This window comes from Rhipicephalus microplus, chromosome 7, assembly GCF_043290135.1.
Source record: "Rhipicephalus microplus isolate Deutch F79 chromosome 7, USDA_Rmic, whole genome shotgun sequence".
Lineage (NCBI taxonomy): Eukaryota > Metazoa > Arthropoda > Arachnida > Ixodida > Ixodidae > Rhipicephalus > Rhipicephalus microplus.
Window position 1 is genome coordinate 9,827,494 of NC_134706.1, and position 16,254 is coordinate 9,843,747.

Here is a 16,254-nt window from a genome sequence, read left to right on the forward strand (position 1 = left end):
GGCGTGCTGTAGGCTCACCACTGCCTACTGGTGACAGGGACTTCTTGGGACAACTGCAAAGGAGCTACTGCTTCCATCCTCTGGGCTCTCAAGAGCTTTTTGGAGTTTATGAATGCGACCGGGGGAAGTGGTTATGAATTGAGATGAGAAGAAAATAGTGAACCCCGCAACTATCTCTCACAAAGGAGCGACAGTAGTGTGCAGGGGGTAGGGCAATGGAGCTGCAGGGAAGAGAGCCGAGAAAGGGAGGGAATGGAGGCGACCCCCATCAGCTCCTTCCATTGTGCGTCCGTCACTTGCCGGTCTCCCTTCACCCGATTAGTGGACGAGACCCTGGAGGCTTCTGTTTGTCTTCCGCTATCCTCTTTATTTTCCATGTGCCCTTCCCCTAGTGCTGCGCCTTGCTCTCTATTGGCCTGCGGAAGTAAGCGCCTATTCCTTTACTACTACTACTACTACTACTACTACTACTACTACTACTACTACTACTACTACTACTACTACTACTGCTACTACTACTACTACTACTACTACTACTACTACTACTACTACTACTACTACTACCACCACTACTACCACTACTACCACCACCACCACCGCCGCCGCCGCCGCCGCCGCCGCCGCCGCCACCACCGCCACCTCGTCAAGTCGGAAGATAGATCAGTTTCTGAAAATAAAATAAAAAAAAATTGGCTCAAGCGCCTTTTTATTTTAAGTTTACCCAGCCGGACAGATTTCTCTCAAATATGTCTACCTTTTAATTTTTTAGGTCTCTTATAGTCTAGTTTTTAAATTTATCAGTTTTGCTCAGTGTCCTGTTTTTTAAGCGTTGTTGTCGTTTGCTTCTTCATCTTTCGTACTTCTTGGCCTCTGTCAGTTTTTTTACCGCTGATCTTGTTCTATAGCTTGGTTAAAAAGAATTGAAAATAAGACCAACAGCGGTCCTTCCCATATTTTTTTCTGCTTTCTTCATTGATGCTTGCAGATTGCTTCATCCATTTGAGGGAAGGAATAACCGAATCATAATGGCTGACTGGCAATCGACCTTCTGTGTCGCCGCTCGTTTCGCAGAGTACACTAGATCTGGCCCGGGTCCTGGTCACCATGTCGGGGGTCTGCTTCCCTCTGGCCGTACTCAGCATCGTGGCGCGAGCGGTGGCCGTGGCGGCGTTCCTCTGCTGGATCAAGATGTGGACCGATGCGGCCGCCACTCCCGACAACGGAGGATATTCGGACGCCGCTTGGGTCGGCGTGCTCGGCGCACTTTGTGCCTGTGACTGTAAGCATGCACACGTCCCTGCTACCCTGTTTTCCGCGTATTACCTAAAACGTGTCGACAGAGCCAGTGATCCACAGAAGGGTACATTAGGGTGTGAGCTACGATTGCGGTGGGGAAGAACGTGCACTGAACAGAGAACACGCTCACTTGCAAGAGTTTTTATTATGAAAAACTTGCCATCACGCAAGTTTATACGCAGGCTCATTATTGTCTGTTAGATTGCATTATATATATATATATATATATATATATATATATATATATATATATATATATATATATATATATATATATATATATATATATATATATATATATATATATATATATATATATATATTAATGCAATCTAACAGACAATAATGCCAAGGAAAGTATAGCGGAAGTTATTAGGCCGAATTTTAAGGTAATTGTGAAGAAACAAAAGTGGGTGAAAAGATAACTTGCCGTGGGCAGGAACCGAACCTGCGGCCTTACAATAACGCGTTCGATACTCTACCACTGAGCTACCACGGTGATTACCCCCCCCACCCCAGCCACTTTATTGGGTTTATAAGTGAATTTAAACGTGGGAGTGTCAGTCAGCGCCACCTGTAGCCATGGCGGCGAGTGTGGCACACTCTTTACGTGCTTGTGTGGCGTCACGTTGCACGTGAACTTATTACGAGCTGACAGCTGACCAATAGTCCCTCTTATACAACCTAAAGGCACCAAGTCTGCAGTATGAGACCCTCGTGAATGAATAAGGGAAAGAAGTGTATACTTAAGGGCTCGGAAAAGCGAGCCGTTAAGCACACGAAACGTAATGACATATCACTTGGAAGTGCAAAATCGAACTATCTGGCAGAGAAGTTAGCAGTAGCTATGTGGGTGTTTTTTTTATTTTACCTATTTTACATTCTGCTAAGTCATTCAATTCCTAGCAAGCTACCTAAATTCCTTCACCATCAAATCCACCGACGCTGCATGCACTGACGAAACGCTTGCTCGCATTCAGTGTTCATTCACTGTCACGAGTATCGGCGCCAGTCAATTCAACTTCGACAGTGTACCGACTAGCCGTATAGTACGGAAGTCGGTACTACGGTGCCTAGAGTATTTCATTTAATTTATTTACTCTCAAGGCACTGGGCATTACAGAGAGGAGTGGGACAACAAGTATCAATGAGAAGTAAAACAAAACAGCAGGATTAGAATAAATTATAATGCACTTTCAAAAATGATTGATTTGAACGCATTGGCGTCTGTGATTGAAGCGATCGATGCGGGAAGGTGGTTCCAGTCAGTACATGTTCTAGGGATGAAAGAGTTGAAGTGCTGGTTCGTATGGCAGAAGGGAACCCCAACCTTGTACTAATGGTCATTGCGTGCTGATATGTAGGCTACATTCTAGGCACTAAATCGTTACTGGAGTGGATGTTGCCCCACTGGTAGGACTAATTCAAAGCAAACGCTTGCAGTGTTGTTCGGCTCATTGGCTGGCCTTCTGCTGGCACTGTCTTTTCGACGGCTGTCTTCGCGCCTGCACGGCGCCATGCTCCGGAGCGTGCTGCTCTCGCCCGTCTCCTTCTTCGAGGCGACTCCTCGTGGGAGGCTGCTGAATCGGTTCTCCAACGACCTCAATTACGTCGACTGCCAGTTCTACGTGACGACCAAAGAGGTGCTGCAGACTGTCACCGTGGTACTCGCCAGGCTGGCCGTCGTGGGAAGTCAGACTCTCACAGCCTGCCTTCTAGGAGTGGCCGCCATTGGCGTCTACCTTGTCGTAATGGTCAGTCTTCACCTCTCTCTCTCTCTCTCTCTTTCCTTCAGTGGGTGTTCACTTCACCTTTATCTCTGTCCGCCGCGGTAATCTAGTGGCTAAGGTACTCGGCTGCTGACACGCAGGTCGCAGGATCGAATACCGGCTGCGGCGGCTGCATTTCCGATAGAGGCGGGAATGTTGTAGGTCGGTGTGCTTAGATTTGGGTGCACGTTAAAGAACCCCACGTGGTCGAAATTTCCGGAGCCCTCAACTAAGGCGTCTCTCATAACCACATCGTGGTTTTGGGACGTTAAACCCCACAAATCAATCAATTAATCAATCCATCAATCAATCAATCAGTCAGTCAATCAATCACTTTTATCACTCTCTCTTTTAACTGTGGAGTAGTTTCAACCGAGGTTAATCCCGGGGATCTGTCGTCCGTACTTTCTAGTCCTGCTGCAGGAACGAAGCTTAGTTAAAGCCAAGTGGGGGAGAGGGAGGAAGACAAGTGTTACGAATAGATTCTTGTAGATAAAGGTTAGCGATCTGTAGTGGGTGAAGCTGGGTTGATAAGAGGACAGGAAAGGGAAATCTACGCAACGCGGAAGTCAGGGCTAGTTGGTAGCTCTAGAACTTGTGTATCTTTGCAAGAGCAGTGTAACAAACATAATTGGATGGGAGAAGGTAGTGTGGAGAGGAGGGGAGAGCATGAACGCGATTGGCTGTCGGCTTGAACATGGCTGGCGCCGTTGCCAGAAGAGTAAGGATGAGCCGAGAGTCGGCGACAACCGGGAGGAAAGACTCGCCGATGCCGCCAGCAACGCTGTTTGGTAGGCCTTCGCGATGCTATAGGTCATCTGAAGCCGAGACTCGACGTTGCCTACACTAAACACTGAAGGCACAAGATTGGGCAGTTGGACTCGCGTACCTGCAACACATGTGTTATCCAGGGAGATTTAAAACACGTCCTCTGCGATTTCTCGTGACGGCTCAGATCGACAGATTCTGAAGGCAGCAGCACGTCATTGACAGCCCGGCCTTTGCATGAAACTTGCGCACCTTCTCGGCACTCGGAAAGACGCGGTTTTTTCGATATGCAAGAAAAAAAAAAAGCGCTGTTGCTGTTTCTGAGGACCAATCGACAGAACAAATCTTTCTGAATGACTCTTTTGCGTCTGTATTGTTGTTTGCGACCGTCCCTATTATTTGTGCGTATGTATGATTATTGTGCATATCATAGCCATCACGTGACAACTGGAATAGCGAGCCAGGCCTTAAACGAGGCTTACATTTCCGGGAATATCATTAATGATGGCTATCTCTCTGACGATTTGCGATAAAGGAAACGCGTTTGCCTTCGCGCAGATAGTGACTGTGCGGGCTGCCAGCGCGCTTCGCTCCCTGGACACCGCCTGCACGTCTCGAATGCTGCAGCACCTGACCGAGACCAGGGACTCGATGAGCAGCGTGCGCTGCTACGGCGCGGTGGGCCTCGTGTGCCGGCGCTTCTACCGCCTCCTGGACGGCACCGTCAGGTGCTTCTGGGCCTTGGCCGGTGCCGTGCGCTTCACGCGCGTCACCGGAGGATTCGCTGGTCTCTGTGCCGTGCTCGCGTCGGTGCTTGTCGTGCTCTGGTCGACCACGCCGTCGTCGCCCAGCGGAATCGGCCTGTCGCTCAGCTCGGCCATGGCGGTGAGCTTCTTATGGACGCAGTTCCCTTGGCAATTAATCGTTCTCGCAGTGCCAGCTGTCTGAATTTAAATTCAGGAAACATGTGCAAAGTGTATGCAAACATGCGCAACATGTGGCAACTGCTCGATTGGCACTATGTTTTTTTGTGATCATCTTTTTTTAGATTTATTTCTTTTGTATAAGAATTGTTATTTTTGCGCGTGCGCATACAAGATCTTTGTAACCCATGTACAATCCGTTGATTTATTTTGTTCGCTAAATAGAAAAAGAAACAACCTCCTATTTTGGCCTATGCATGTTCAGTGAATCACGTGACATTTTTAAAATTTGTACTGCTCTCGAACGGGTATCTTTGAGCTCTCTCAAGATGATTTGATTGATATGTGGGGTTTAACGTCCCAAAACCACCACATGATTATGAGAGACGCCGTAGTGGAGGGCTCCGGAAATTTCGACCACCTGGGGTTCTTTAACGTGCACCCAAATCTGAGCACACGGGCCTACAACATTTCCGCCTCCATCGGAAATGCAGCCGCCGCAGCCGGGATTTCATCCCGCGACCTGCGGGTCAGCAGCCGAGTACCTTAGCCACTAGACCACCGCGGCGGGGCAGCTCTCTCAAGATGACTCCGACATCTTTTCTCCTAAGGACATCTGACTTGATGAAGTTCGAAATAAACTTGGCTTGATTTGACTGATTGTAAAAACATATACACAAGAGAGGACATGAGATTAGGACTGGGCGAACGCTTGTCCTGGCCTCGTTTGTTCTCTTATGTGTGTGTTTTTATCAATCGTGTTGCGAAAATGATTGCCAGTTCTAGCAGCTAACTGAAAAGTGAAATGAAAAGTTTCAGAAGTGAGTGGTTCGTATGTGTGGAACAAGAATCAATGAAAGATAAAAAGACCCCGGGAAATTAGAGTCGCAGATACACCCCGTGCTCTTGCCTAATTCTATATCCGGCTTATACGGTTTAGTCTACTATGATAGTTTTCAGTATGCGTACCATGATGTACAATTTTTTTCAATTTTTATGGCAGTGTAGCCAATGTCTCCACGTTTGACTTCTTAAAGTAACCTGCCCTTTCTAGAATCCGCAGTCATACAATAGGTATGCCAAGTGCCGTGTTTTTTAATGTATTATAATGTAATCTGGTGTAGCATGAATTCAACAAAAACCCTGACGGACATATGTCACAGGGACGCTATTAGGCGCTCTTTTTGTGATGATGTTGTAGTTTTTTTTCAACTGGGGGCTCATATGCGTCTAGGTTTTAGAGCGGAGCTGATTCATCCTCATCATCATCATCGTCATCAGCCGCATGCAGCACAAGCAATTTGCACAGAATAATCTTAGAGTTGTGTGGCGGGTAGCTCGCTTATCCACAGAAAGACGAATAATGGCTTAGTGGGTGCTGTCCTACTTCACAAAAATTACGATTTGCTGCGTAGTCGATCGCTTGCGGGAATCCAAAACTTACTTAGCAGTTTACCTTTCCCCAGTACGATGCTGCGCAAAGAAATAGCATTGACTGTATTCTAATCACCGGTGATTTTTTTTTCTGACATTTTCTCGGTGTTGTGTACAAACTCGACTAGCATCAAGTTCTTAAAGGTTAAGAAACGACAGATGCTGCAGAGCATTATGTCACAAGCACAGAGGAAATGTGAAAGAGAATACTTATGGTCGGTTCACACTGGCAATGTTCTCTTTTGCAGAGGCATACTAGAATTGGTTCAAGATGGCTTTCTAGTGAAAAACAAACACGGCATAAAAGCTAACGGGAGAAGCTACACATGCCAGGAGAAGTTCTGATGTATTTTGTAAGCGCTGTTTTAGCTCTCGAAAAACTAGATTTTTCTAGACAGCTTGCGCAGCAAATTAATTCATACCGGCATTTTGTGAATTGTAGATGTATTACCTCTTCTTTTTTCTTCATTACGCGACTAGATTCCAATGCTGCTGTCGGCCATCAATGCTTCATTTTTCTTTTGCCTGATGTCCTCTATCGCTTTCGAGCGCGCAGTGGAATACACCAGGCTACAACCCGAGGTAAGATACGTCTTTCCACGTACGGATTGTTTCCAGCAGGAGATGTCGGAATTGAAATATCTAAAAGCAGTGGCAGCATTGTTCGAGAATATTTGGCGCGGATGTCTATGTATTAGATGAAGACTTAAAGATGATTTTCATACGTTGAGGTAATCTGTGACCAATTATAGTAACTTTGGGTCTTATTGCTAAAATTTCATCTATTGAATTTGGCACAATTATTTTTGCTTTAAGCTACCGATTTTCACGGGAAGTAGAATCATAGCGCTCAATAGAACGTGTTGTTGGGCTAGTTTGTTCATTCTGAAGAAATATTAAGGACGCAACTCACATAGACAAAAAAAATAAATAAAGGAAGGGGCAGGATAGGCCGTAAATGCCCTATCCTGTCCCTTATCCTTTATTATGTCCCTATGCTGTCGTTTATCTTGTTCCCTTCCTTTTCGTCGTCTATGTGGGATGCGTGCGTAATATTTCCTCGGAATCATACAGAATACCGATAATAATTGTCCCCTCAAAAACTGCAACATTTGTGTTCACTTTGGTTTATTATGTTTTAGGACGGCTGCGATGCTGATGATGTGCGATCCAAGGTCACAAGCACCGCGCTTACCTCGTGGCCAGACCAAGGAAGGATAGTGTTCAATAACTTCACCGCTTCTTACAATCCCGGCGTCTTTCCACCCGTCTTGAAGAACCTGAGTTTTGTTATTGAAGCCCACGAGAGGGTAAGGTGTTCTGTCTCAACTACTATATTGGTCTGACGTGTATACATGGATGTTAGCAAAGCTGTATTCACAAGGCTTCAAACTCGTCGTGTCTACTTAGAGCAGGTAATAACAGCGGAGCCGAACCACGAGATTGAAGTAACTAGAAGAATAAGAATGGGGTGGAGCACATTTGGCAAGCACTCTCAAATTATTATAGGTAGATTGCCACTATCCCTTAAGAGGAAGGTATATAACAGCTTCATCTTACTGGTACTTAGCCACGGAGCAGAAACCTGGAGACTTACAAAGAAGGTTCAGCTTAAATTGAGGACGACGCAGCGAGCAATGAAACGAAAAATGGTAGGTGTAACCTTAAAAAATAAGAAGAGGGCAGAGTGGATTAGGGAACAAACGAGGGTTAAGGATATCATAGTTGAAATCAAGAAGAAGAAATGGGCATGGGTCGGGCATGTAGCGCGTAGACAGGATAACCGCTGGTCATTAAGGGTAACTAACTGGATTCCCAGAGAAGGGAAGCGGGTTAGGGGGAGACAGAAGGTTAGGTGGGCAGATGAAATTAAGAAGTTTGCGGGTATAAATTGGCAGCAGCAAGCACAGGACCGGGTTAACTGGCGGAACATGGGAGAGGCCTTTGTCCTGCGGTGGACGTAGTCAGACTGATTATGATGATGATTCACACGACGGGCGTGATCGCGGACGGATCAGTCACGTGACTTGTGACGTCATTTGGATCCCTGAGCCGCCAACAATCATACAACAGGGGAGAATTCCCGCTACAAGCGAGGATTTTGGCATCGCTTCCCGAGGAATCCCAACAGGGATTTGCGCTTCCGTCGTTTCACGAATCGGTCCGCGTGAACCGAAGCGAGAACTGCTGACGTATTGTGACGTGGTACGCGACCCGCAGGTTCGAATCGCCGTTTGGTCCACCGTGTTAATTACAGATTAATCTGTATGAGGCTACGCCTCGTGCGCCTTCGTCTATATACGCGAAGTTTGCTTTGAGGCCAACGTGCATTTGACTAAATGGCATTGTTCTGATCCACGCATAAATGATGCACTGCTTCCCGACGACATCTGTGAGGCTGCTACGTAAGCACTTGAAGAGAAACCGCTTTCTCGAGCCTTAATTTTAGTACTTTTTGGCGAGATTTGTTGAGATTTTTGGCGAGACAAAAAACGAGTACTAAAGTGTGCGAAAAGTACACTTTCTATGCAGTCGATTTTAAATTGATATCTCGCAGACGCAATATGTCCAAAAACAAAACTTGTGAGTATCTACAACAGCAACATCAATAACAACGTCAATAATAATAATAATAATAATAATAATAATAATAATAATAATAATAATAATAATAATAATAATAATAATAATAATAATAATAATAATAATAATAATAATAATAATAACAACAAACTGCATCTGTAGGGCCATGCCGGCAGAGCAGACACGATTAGTGCACAAGCATCATTCCGAAATGTGCAGCTAATTTCAGATGGGGCTGTCGCAAAGGTTTTGCGAACATTCTGACAGCTTCATGTACTCAGTAAATTCATGTATCCGATTTGATTTGTCTGCTTTGGTGATCTAGTATATAGCTTCTTCGTGATTTTTTTTTTTTACCAGAAGTAACCCCGCATTCACAAACGCTCCTCGACTCGACTTTCACCCTTCACTTGACAGAGTTGAGCATCGCGCCACTGCTCGGCTGAAAATGTCGCTGCGCTACTCAAGAATCGCAGCAGATTATCCCTGATGCGCAGTGACTTGCCGTTCTTAGATATGGCGCTCCCATCGGACTTCTCAAGTGAAGGTGAAGCGTTGAGTGAAGGGACGTTCTAGAATACGGGGGGTAAGAGTTGGTTTACATCTAGCACATTTTCCCACAACTTCGATTTTTGGCACCTTCTGTAAAATATTCGAAGCTGTAAATCGAGCTAGCGTTAACCAAGCATCATGATGGATCTACGAGGCTTTGAGTGAATAATTTGAATGTTGGCATATTCCGGCTGCACTATTCAGCCAACATGGGCTCGAATAAGTACAGTCGCCCAACTTTTTAGCTATCGTGCACAAGTGGCAGTTCCTTGTTTGAATATTTGCCATATAACTGAATTAAGCTCTACAAAGGGCGAGTACAAGTGCACGCCCACAAAGCACATGCCCACACAACAATGTTTTGCAGCTTAGAACTCCATTATATGGCGCTGAAAGACCGAAAAGTTGAAGCTGCTACGTGTGCACGATTCGGGTGGCTGTACTTATATGTTGCTTTTCTTGAATCATGCAAATCTAGTCAAAAGATTATCCAAGGGCACCGTCTACAGGTTACATTGAACCTAATTTACCTAAGATAGATTACCACAGTAATCTTGAAATGTGGGCGGGACATACTTTACCTTCAACAACGCGAGATGCTGTTCGCATTATTCAGTACTGATACCGGTAAAAAGCTTGACGCGTTCTCAGGCAATTTTGTAGCAGTGGTGGGTTCGCCTGACACCGTTCAGCGAGAGAAATATGAACACTGTTGCTCTATAAAATATCAGAGGTAGAAAAAAAAATTTCGATCTGTAGAGAAAGTAGATGTGCTGGGAACATAACCGGGCACAACCGGGTCTGGAGTAACGTGAAAGTCGCTTGGCAACTTTTATGAACGAATCACTTTGAACCGCACAATGTCCCTCTATCCATAAAGCGCTACCGGATGTCTACGGCAGATGTACAAACTGAAACATCTGTGACCAACAAAGCAGTTGTCAAAAGGTTGTTAACCAGACCAAAGATAATAAAAAGTCGCAACACCGGAAAAATACCGACAGTTAAAGCACCCACAAATCAAAGATGTGACAACACAAAAGGTTAACCAAAACAAAATAGAAAGCCACAATTTAAAATGCAATGCACACTGCTTCGCCCGCCCCATCAGCATTCATTTCGGGGATATGTGTGGGTCTTTGGGCTCTCACATTCATCATCTGATGTGCGTGTGGCCGATAGCCTTCTATGTCTTTATTTATTTATTTATTTATTTATTTATTTATTTATTTATTTATTTATTTATTTATTTATTTATTTAATTATTTATTTATTTATTTATTTATTTATTTAGTACATACTGCGAACCATAAATGGTCCAAGCAGGAAGGGCACATCACATACAAAAAAAAAAGAAACAGGAATAACATGCACCATACATAATGCAATTCACTGTACTTAATTCACAATGAATGGGGATCACATAATTTGTTCCGATCAGACACTGTCTGTGGAAAGAAAGAATACATAAAGACATCAGTTCTCGCAAAATATGGGGTAAGCAAATTGGGATGGTGATGTCGGGTCTGCCTAGTTGATAGGAAAGATAGATACGGTGATGGATCAATGGCGAGTTTATTGTTAAGTAACAAGAAAAGGAAATTAAGCCGTTGTTTGAGTCTGCGCGAAGCAAGTGGCTGAATGTCATTTGCAGTAATTAGTGCAGAGGGTGAATCAGATGGTAAGTATTTGTTACACTCTTTCCAACAATCCCTAAAGCGATGAGAACACGTTGTCTTGAATTCGCGGGGATGGTCGATTTGCGTCTTTTAAAATCGTAGGTAGGTGTGGTGGGCCGTACCGGAGCAGGAAAGTCGTCACTCATTCTGGCCCTTCTTCGAGTGCTGAAGCCTTCGGAAGGACGCATTGTCATCGACGGCGTCGACATCTCCTCGCTTCCCCTTCGGGAGCTGCGCTCCGTCATCACGGTCATTCCACAGGTAAGCACTGCCCGCCATCTCAGAGAAGTTGCCGTTAGAAGTAACGCTGATCTAACGGTCGGCTTGGAGTCCGCCTGGAGTGTAATTAGGTTTGTTTTATTTTTAGGGGCGAAGCTCTTTACTAAGGCGTGGGTCGGTCGTCACCTGTATGTATATGTGCATGTATGTAGTAACCGCCTCGCAACATATCAGCGGAGTGAATGAGTGGGGCGAAGCTTCGGAGGGTTTTATCGGAAAGCCGTGAATCATCCGGCGACCGTGTCTGTTCGTCGTCTGTTTGACGCACGGACGGACGCACGGGTAGATGGATGCACATACGGACGGACACACGGACTGACGGAAGCAAGAACGAACGGACAGACAGAAGCGCGGACGGATTGACCGACCCTTCGCCCCACTCATAATCATTCATACCGTGGATATGCTGCGATTTTTTTATTTACAGATACTGCAATCCACACAGAGAATTTCAGCAGGTCGAGAACACATTATATAGTGGTAAAAGTGCAGGCTTCAAAGCAAAGAAGAGCAGCGTACATTACTTCCAAAAAAAAGTACAAGGAAAACAAATAGTACATCCGTTAATACAAAAAATATGTTCTTTGTGCTATTGCACATACAAATACAGCATGTAGTATACGAAACATCAACTACATAAATAAAAATGCCAAAAAATGCATATTATGAACGATGTGATTTTGCAGATTGAAAAGAAATTATCATATATTTGCAGCAAATGAGTACAAAGAAGGTTGAGTAACTTGGGTGTCAAGTCAGGTTATTCTATCCAGAAACAGTCCTCGGAAAGAATGAATGTCTCAAACAATGATTTTGTCATTATTTGCACTGTTTTCGTTACTTGGATTATTAAGTTTCGTAAAAGGGGCCAAGTTCTACAACGTTTACATCGGCCTGGCAATTATGTTTGGGCCCACGGATTACATTGTCCATGATAGGATCCTGTAATTTTTAAGGATAAGACCAGAAACTGTTAAATGTCTCTTTTTGAGCCTATAGTTGATGCACAATGCCAAAATCACTGAACTCGAGAGAACACACGACACAAGAGAAGTATATCACTGGAAGTACCCTGTAATGATGTCACATGTTGAAGAGGCCCCCACCGTGGACGCAGTTCGGCCAATGACGTGGCTGTGTAGTTGCAAGCTTGCTTCCTCTGCAGGAGCCGTACTTGATGAAAGGAAGTCTGAGGGACAACCTGGACGCCACGCAGAGTCACTCGGATGATGAGATCTGGGAGGCACTGGCGAAAGCGCACATGGCCGACTTCGTTGCCAAGCATCCGCTTGGACTCTTGCTTGAGATAGAGGACGGAGCTGAAAACCTCAGGTACATTGAAAGGACCGTATCTTTCCGGTGTAATGTCGCTTAGTTACGAAGCGACAATGTCCGGTCTAATGGCGTTTAGCTTCAGAATTCCTCGTCCTGCGTCCGACAAATTTTGCGCAATACATAGTTGATCATGGACCACCAGCTATAGCTCGAACCCACGCCTGGCTATACTTTATGGCCCCCCGAAAGTAGTCAGCTAATGACGGGAGCAGTGATCGATTATAAAAGCCGATTGGACGTGGTTAAATGTCGCAATAAGTGCTGATTATTGCAAGAGAAGGGTGGCTGCAGTAGTTTAGCTTAAGTATTAACATTTTGTGCAAAACAGTTTTGAAAACTTTCTGAAGATGTAATACAGGTACGCCGCTTTTTTTTTTCAGATTTATTGCGACCACTCGTCAAAGTTAACCACTTTGGTTGCGTATAACCATAGGTGGCATATAACCATAGGTGGTGTCCTTCCGGTAATGCGTCACTGACAGTCAATGGGTAGATCTGCAGGTGATGTAACGTTTCGAAGAATTATTTAGGATGAGTTTAGAACTGTGCAAAATACCAGCCACTTTCCAAGCAATCAATTATTGAGCGCCGGAACGTTCCAGCTTCCAAGTAGAGTCCCAAGACGCTGCTGAACTTTCGGTCCCGTCTTTTTTTGTGTGTGTGTCTTTTATCTTTTTTTTAACTTTTAATCTGGTTCTTTTTTTCCACTTTCCTGTCCCTCCTTAACCATATCTCTGTGCAGGGTAGCAAACCGGCTAATTTTCTTCTGGTTAGCTCCCTGCCTTTCAATGAACCTCTTTTTTTCACTGTCTATAAGTAAACTTTCCGTTTACTGATTAACCCATCTGCTTATGCTATTTGCCTAAAGTTGCTTCTCTTTGATATAAATTTTGGTTGAGTTGGAACTTGAGGGCGAACCAGAAGGGGGTGATTCCTCGCAATGAATAAATCAAATCAAATCAATCAATCAATCAATCAATCAAATCAATCAACCAATGCTCGAGTGTCTGCGCAATCGACTGATCGAATGGTGCGACGCAGCGCTGGTCAGCGGCAATTGCTGTGCCTGGCACGGGCCCTTCTTCGGCGGCCACGCGTCCTCCTGCTGGACGAGGCCACGTCGCGCATGGACGGAGACACGGACAGGCTGGTGCAGAAAACACTGCAACAGGGCTTTTCACACTGCACCGTGCTCACGATCGCACACCGCTTGAACACGGTGCTGCACTGCGACAGGTGAGGCCGAGAACGTGCACCACACTTGGTGGACTCAAACTTTGGTCGTGACGATTCTCGAACGTGATTTTAGTCCTTCCCTTTTTCCCCCCTTTCTGAGTGCTGAAAGTTAGGTATAGTTTGCGGTTTTAACGTGGCAGCAGCAAGCACACTGCCATCTTGATTTGTGTAGACTTTGCCCTGCATGCAGGGGTTGTAATCAGGCTGCTGCTGCAGCAGCTGCTGCTGCTGCTGAGGATGATGAAGAAGTGCTGGAAGCCTTATCCTAAAAATCACTATTGGAAGGTAGTCGCAGCGAAATCGACAGGTATTCTGGCGAAAAGTGTCACCGGAAAACAGCTTCGGTACCAAGTGAAACGCAATGTACACGTCTTCAACCAACTCGCAACCAACTGTACGTGAACTCGATCTTCGTCGACAAGTTGGCTCTGGACATCCGAACGTACTTCTGTAGCTCTATAGATGGAGACTATTTCATGTTACGTGACCACAGCTCGCCACTTTTGTGTTTACAAAACATTCGATTATGCATTCAGCGATCTACAAAATGACCTGAAATCTGGCCAGCTTGTTTGTGCGCGCTGTCGTATTAAGCGACATAAACCAAATTATATGGTCGAATTTTGGTCGAATTTGGCCGAATTTCAGTCACGATGGTCATAATGCTTGCTCGTCCTTATAGCGGCTTGTTTCTTTGCAGGATCCTGGTGATGAGCGAAGGACGCGTCGCTGAATTCGGCACCGCAGCGGAGCTCGCCGCGAGTCCCATCTCCATTTTTGGCGCAATGGCACGAGCTGCAGGCATTGACACTTCGGCGCTGCAGAACAGCAATTATTCGGTTCGGCTTTAAGTGCGCGAGAGAGTGTGGCAAGGGACAATGCTGAGGCATAAGTCATGGAGTTTCCTTTAAGTCCACTAGAGAGAACTCTGGCGCTATTGTCTATGGAAAACGCAACGCTTGGTGCGTCAGCCAGCATGTGAGTAATGGGTCGTACGCAGATTTGTCTAACCTTCGTTATTTCGGCTCCGTGTGACCTATGACCTATGGGCCGGGCATGTAGCACGTAGGCAGGATGACCGCTGGTCATTAAGGGTAACTAACTGGATTCTCAGACAAGGCAAGCGGGTTAGGTGGAGACAGCAGGTTGGGTGGACAGATGAGATCAAGAAGTTTGCGGGTATAAAATGGCAGTAGCAAGCACAGGACCGAGTTGACTGGCGGAACATGGGAGCGGCCTTTGTCCTGCAGTGGACGTAGTTATGATGATGATGATGATGATGACCTATGGCCGCTTTGTCGCAAAGCGTAGTACAGCAAACTTTCAGCTTCGCCACCTTGACCATTTTGGACTAATTCGAATCGTCTCACGAAGTTCATCACAACTGTCCGTTTTTTTATCCGAAACAAGTGCCAATGCACAGCAATACACAAAATCCCCAACTGCGTTCGAATCCGCAAGCACGAAGACTAGACAAATCCGTGTGCTACCCTCCATTCCCGTGATGGCCGAATGATCGCAGCGCCGGAGAGTTCCCTCGAGTAAATATTGTAGGAAACTCTATATGCTTAAGTGAGTGCAAAGGGCCGCCGACCGCCCTCACCCGATCACCCAAGAGAGAGCATATGTGAAGCGTGCTCCCTATTGTTAGTCAGTCGGATCTGTCTCCTCATTGTTTAGAAGACAGTGTTAGGCCTACGCAGGATTCTGATGATTATGGCGGCCGATAGGCACCTGATGTCACATTCCAGGAACTGTTTACTTCTCATGTTTGTCGCCGGAAAACAAGAGTCTAAAATGCAGACCGCTGTGAGAAGCACTTGATCGTTTTGTCTTTTTTTGTCCATTATAGAGTACGTAGTCATGTGCAGACGGTGATTGTGAGTTTATTTGTATACACACTCACAATGAATTTCGTGAATCGTATCAGAAGTAGGTGAATGCATTGTTTCTTTGCTTTCTTCATAATTGTTTTTTAGTGACAACCATATATTACGCGAACGGAAGGAGGCAATGCCGGCAGTGATTTAGTAAATTGATATTTAACATTTTAATTAGAGAAGACAAATGGTGGGATCACTTGGCAGAATGGAAATCATTCTTGCATGAGAATCTATTTATTTATTTATTTATTTATTTATTTATTTATTCACAATGCTGTAAGCCCTGTCGGGCTGTTACAGGGTGGGAACTACATCATACAATGCCAATTCTAATTTACCAACAAAAGATTCAACTGTGTCTACATTCTCAAAGAAATCGGCGGCAAGACAGTTCCAGTCGACAATCGTTCTGACAAGAAAAGTGTTTTTAAATGTGTCAATTCTCGGTTTGTAGGGCATAATTACGTGTGGGTGATTGGTTCTTGATGAGACTCTTCCTGGGGGACGCAAATAGAGA

General features: G+C 45.2%; 1 protein-coding gene across 1 annotated transcript; it reads left to right on the forward strand.

Annotated features, from left to right (window-relative positions):
- Positions 1-1,075: 1,075 nt before the first annotated feature.
- LOC142767277 (ATP-binding cassette sub-family C member 2-like) lies at positions 1,076-15,673 on the forward strand. Its single transcript, XM_075868635.1, has 9 exons — positions 1,076-1,279; positions 2,740-3,050; positions 4,392-4,718; positions 6,671-6,772; positions 7,333-7,500; positions 11,107-11,265; positions 12,449-12,615; positions 13,660-13,854; positions 14,555-15,673. The coding sequence occupies exons 1-9, from the start codon at positions 1,105-1,107 to the stop codon at positions 14,703-14,705; spliced, it is 1,755 nt and encodes a 584-aa protein (XP_075724750.1). The 5' UTR covers positions 1,076-1,104; the 3' UTR covers positions 14,706-15,673.
- The last annotated feature ends 581 nt before the right edge of the window (positions 15,674-16,254 follow it).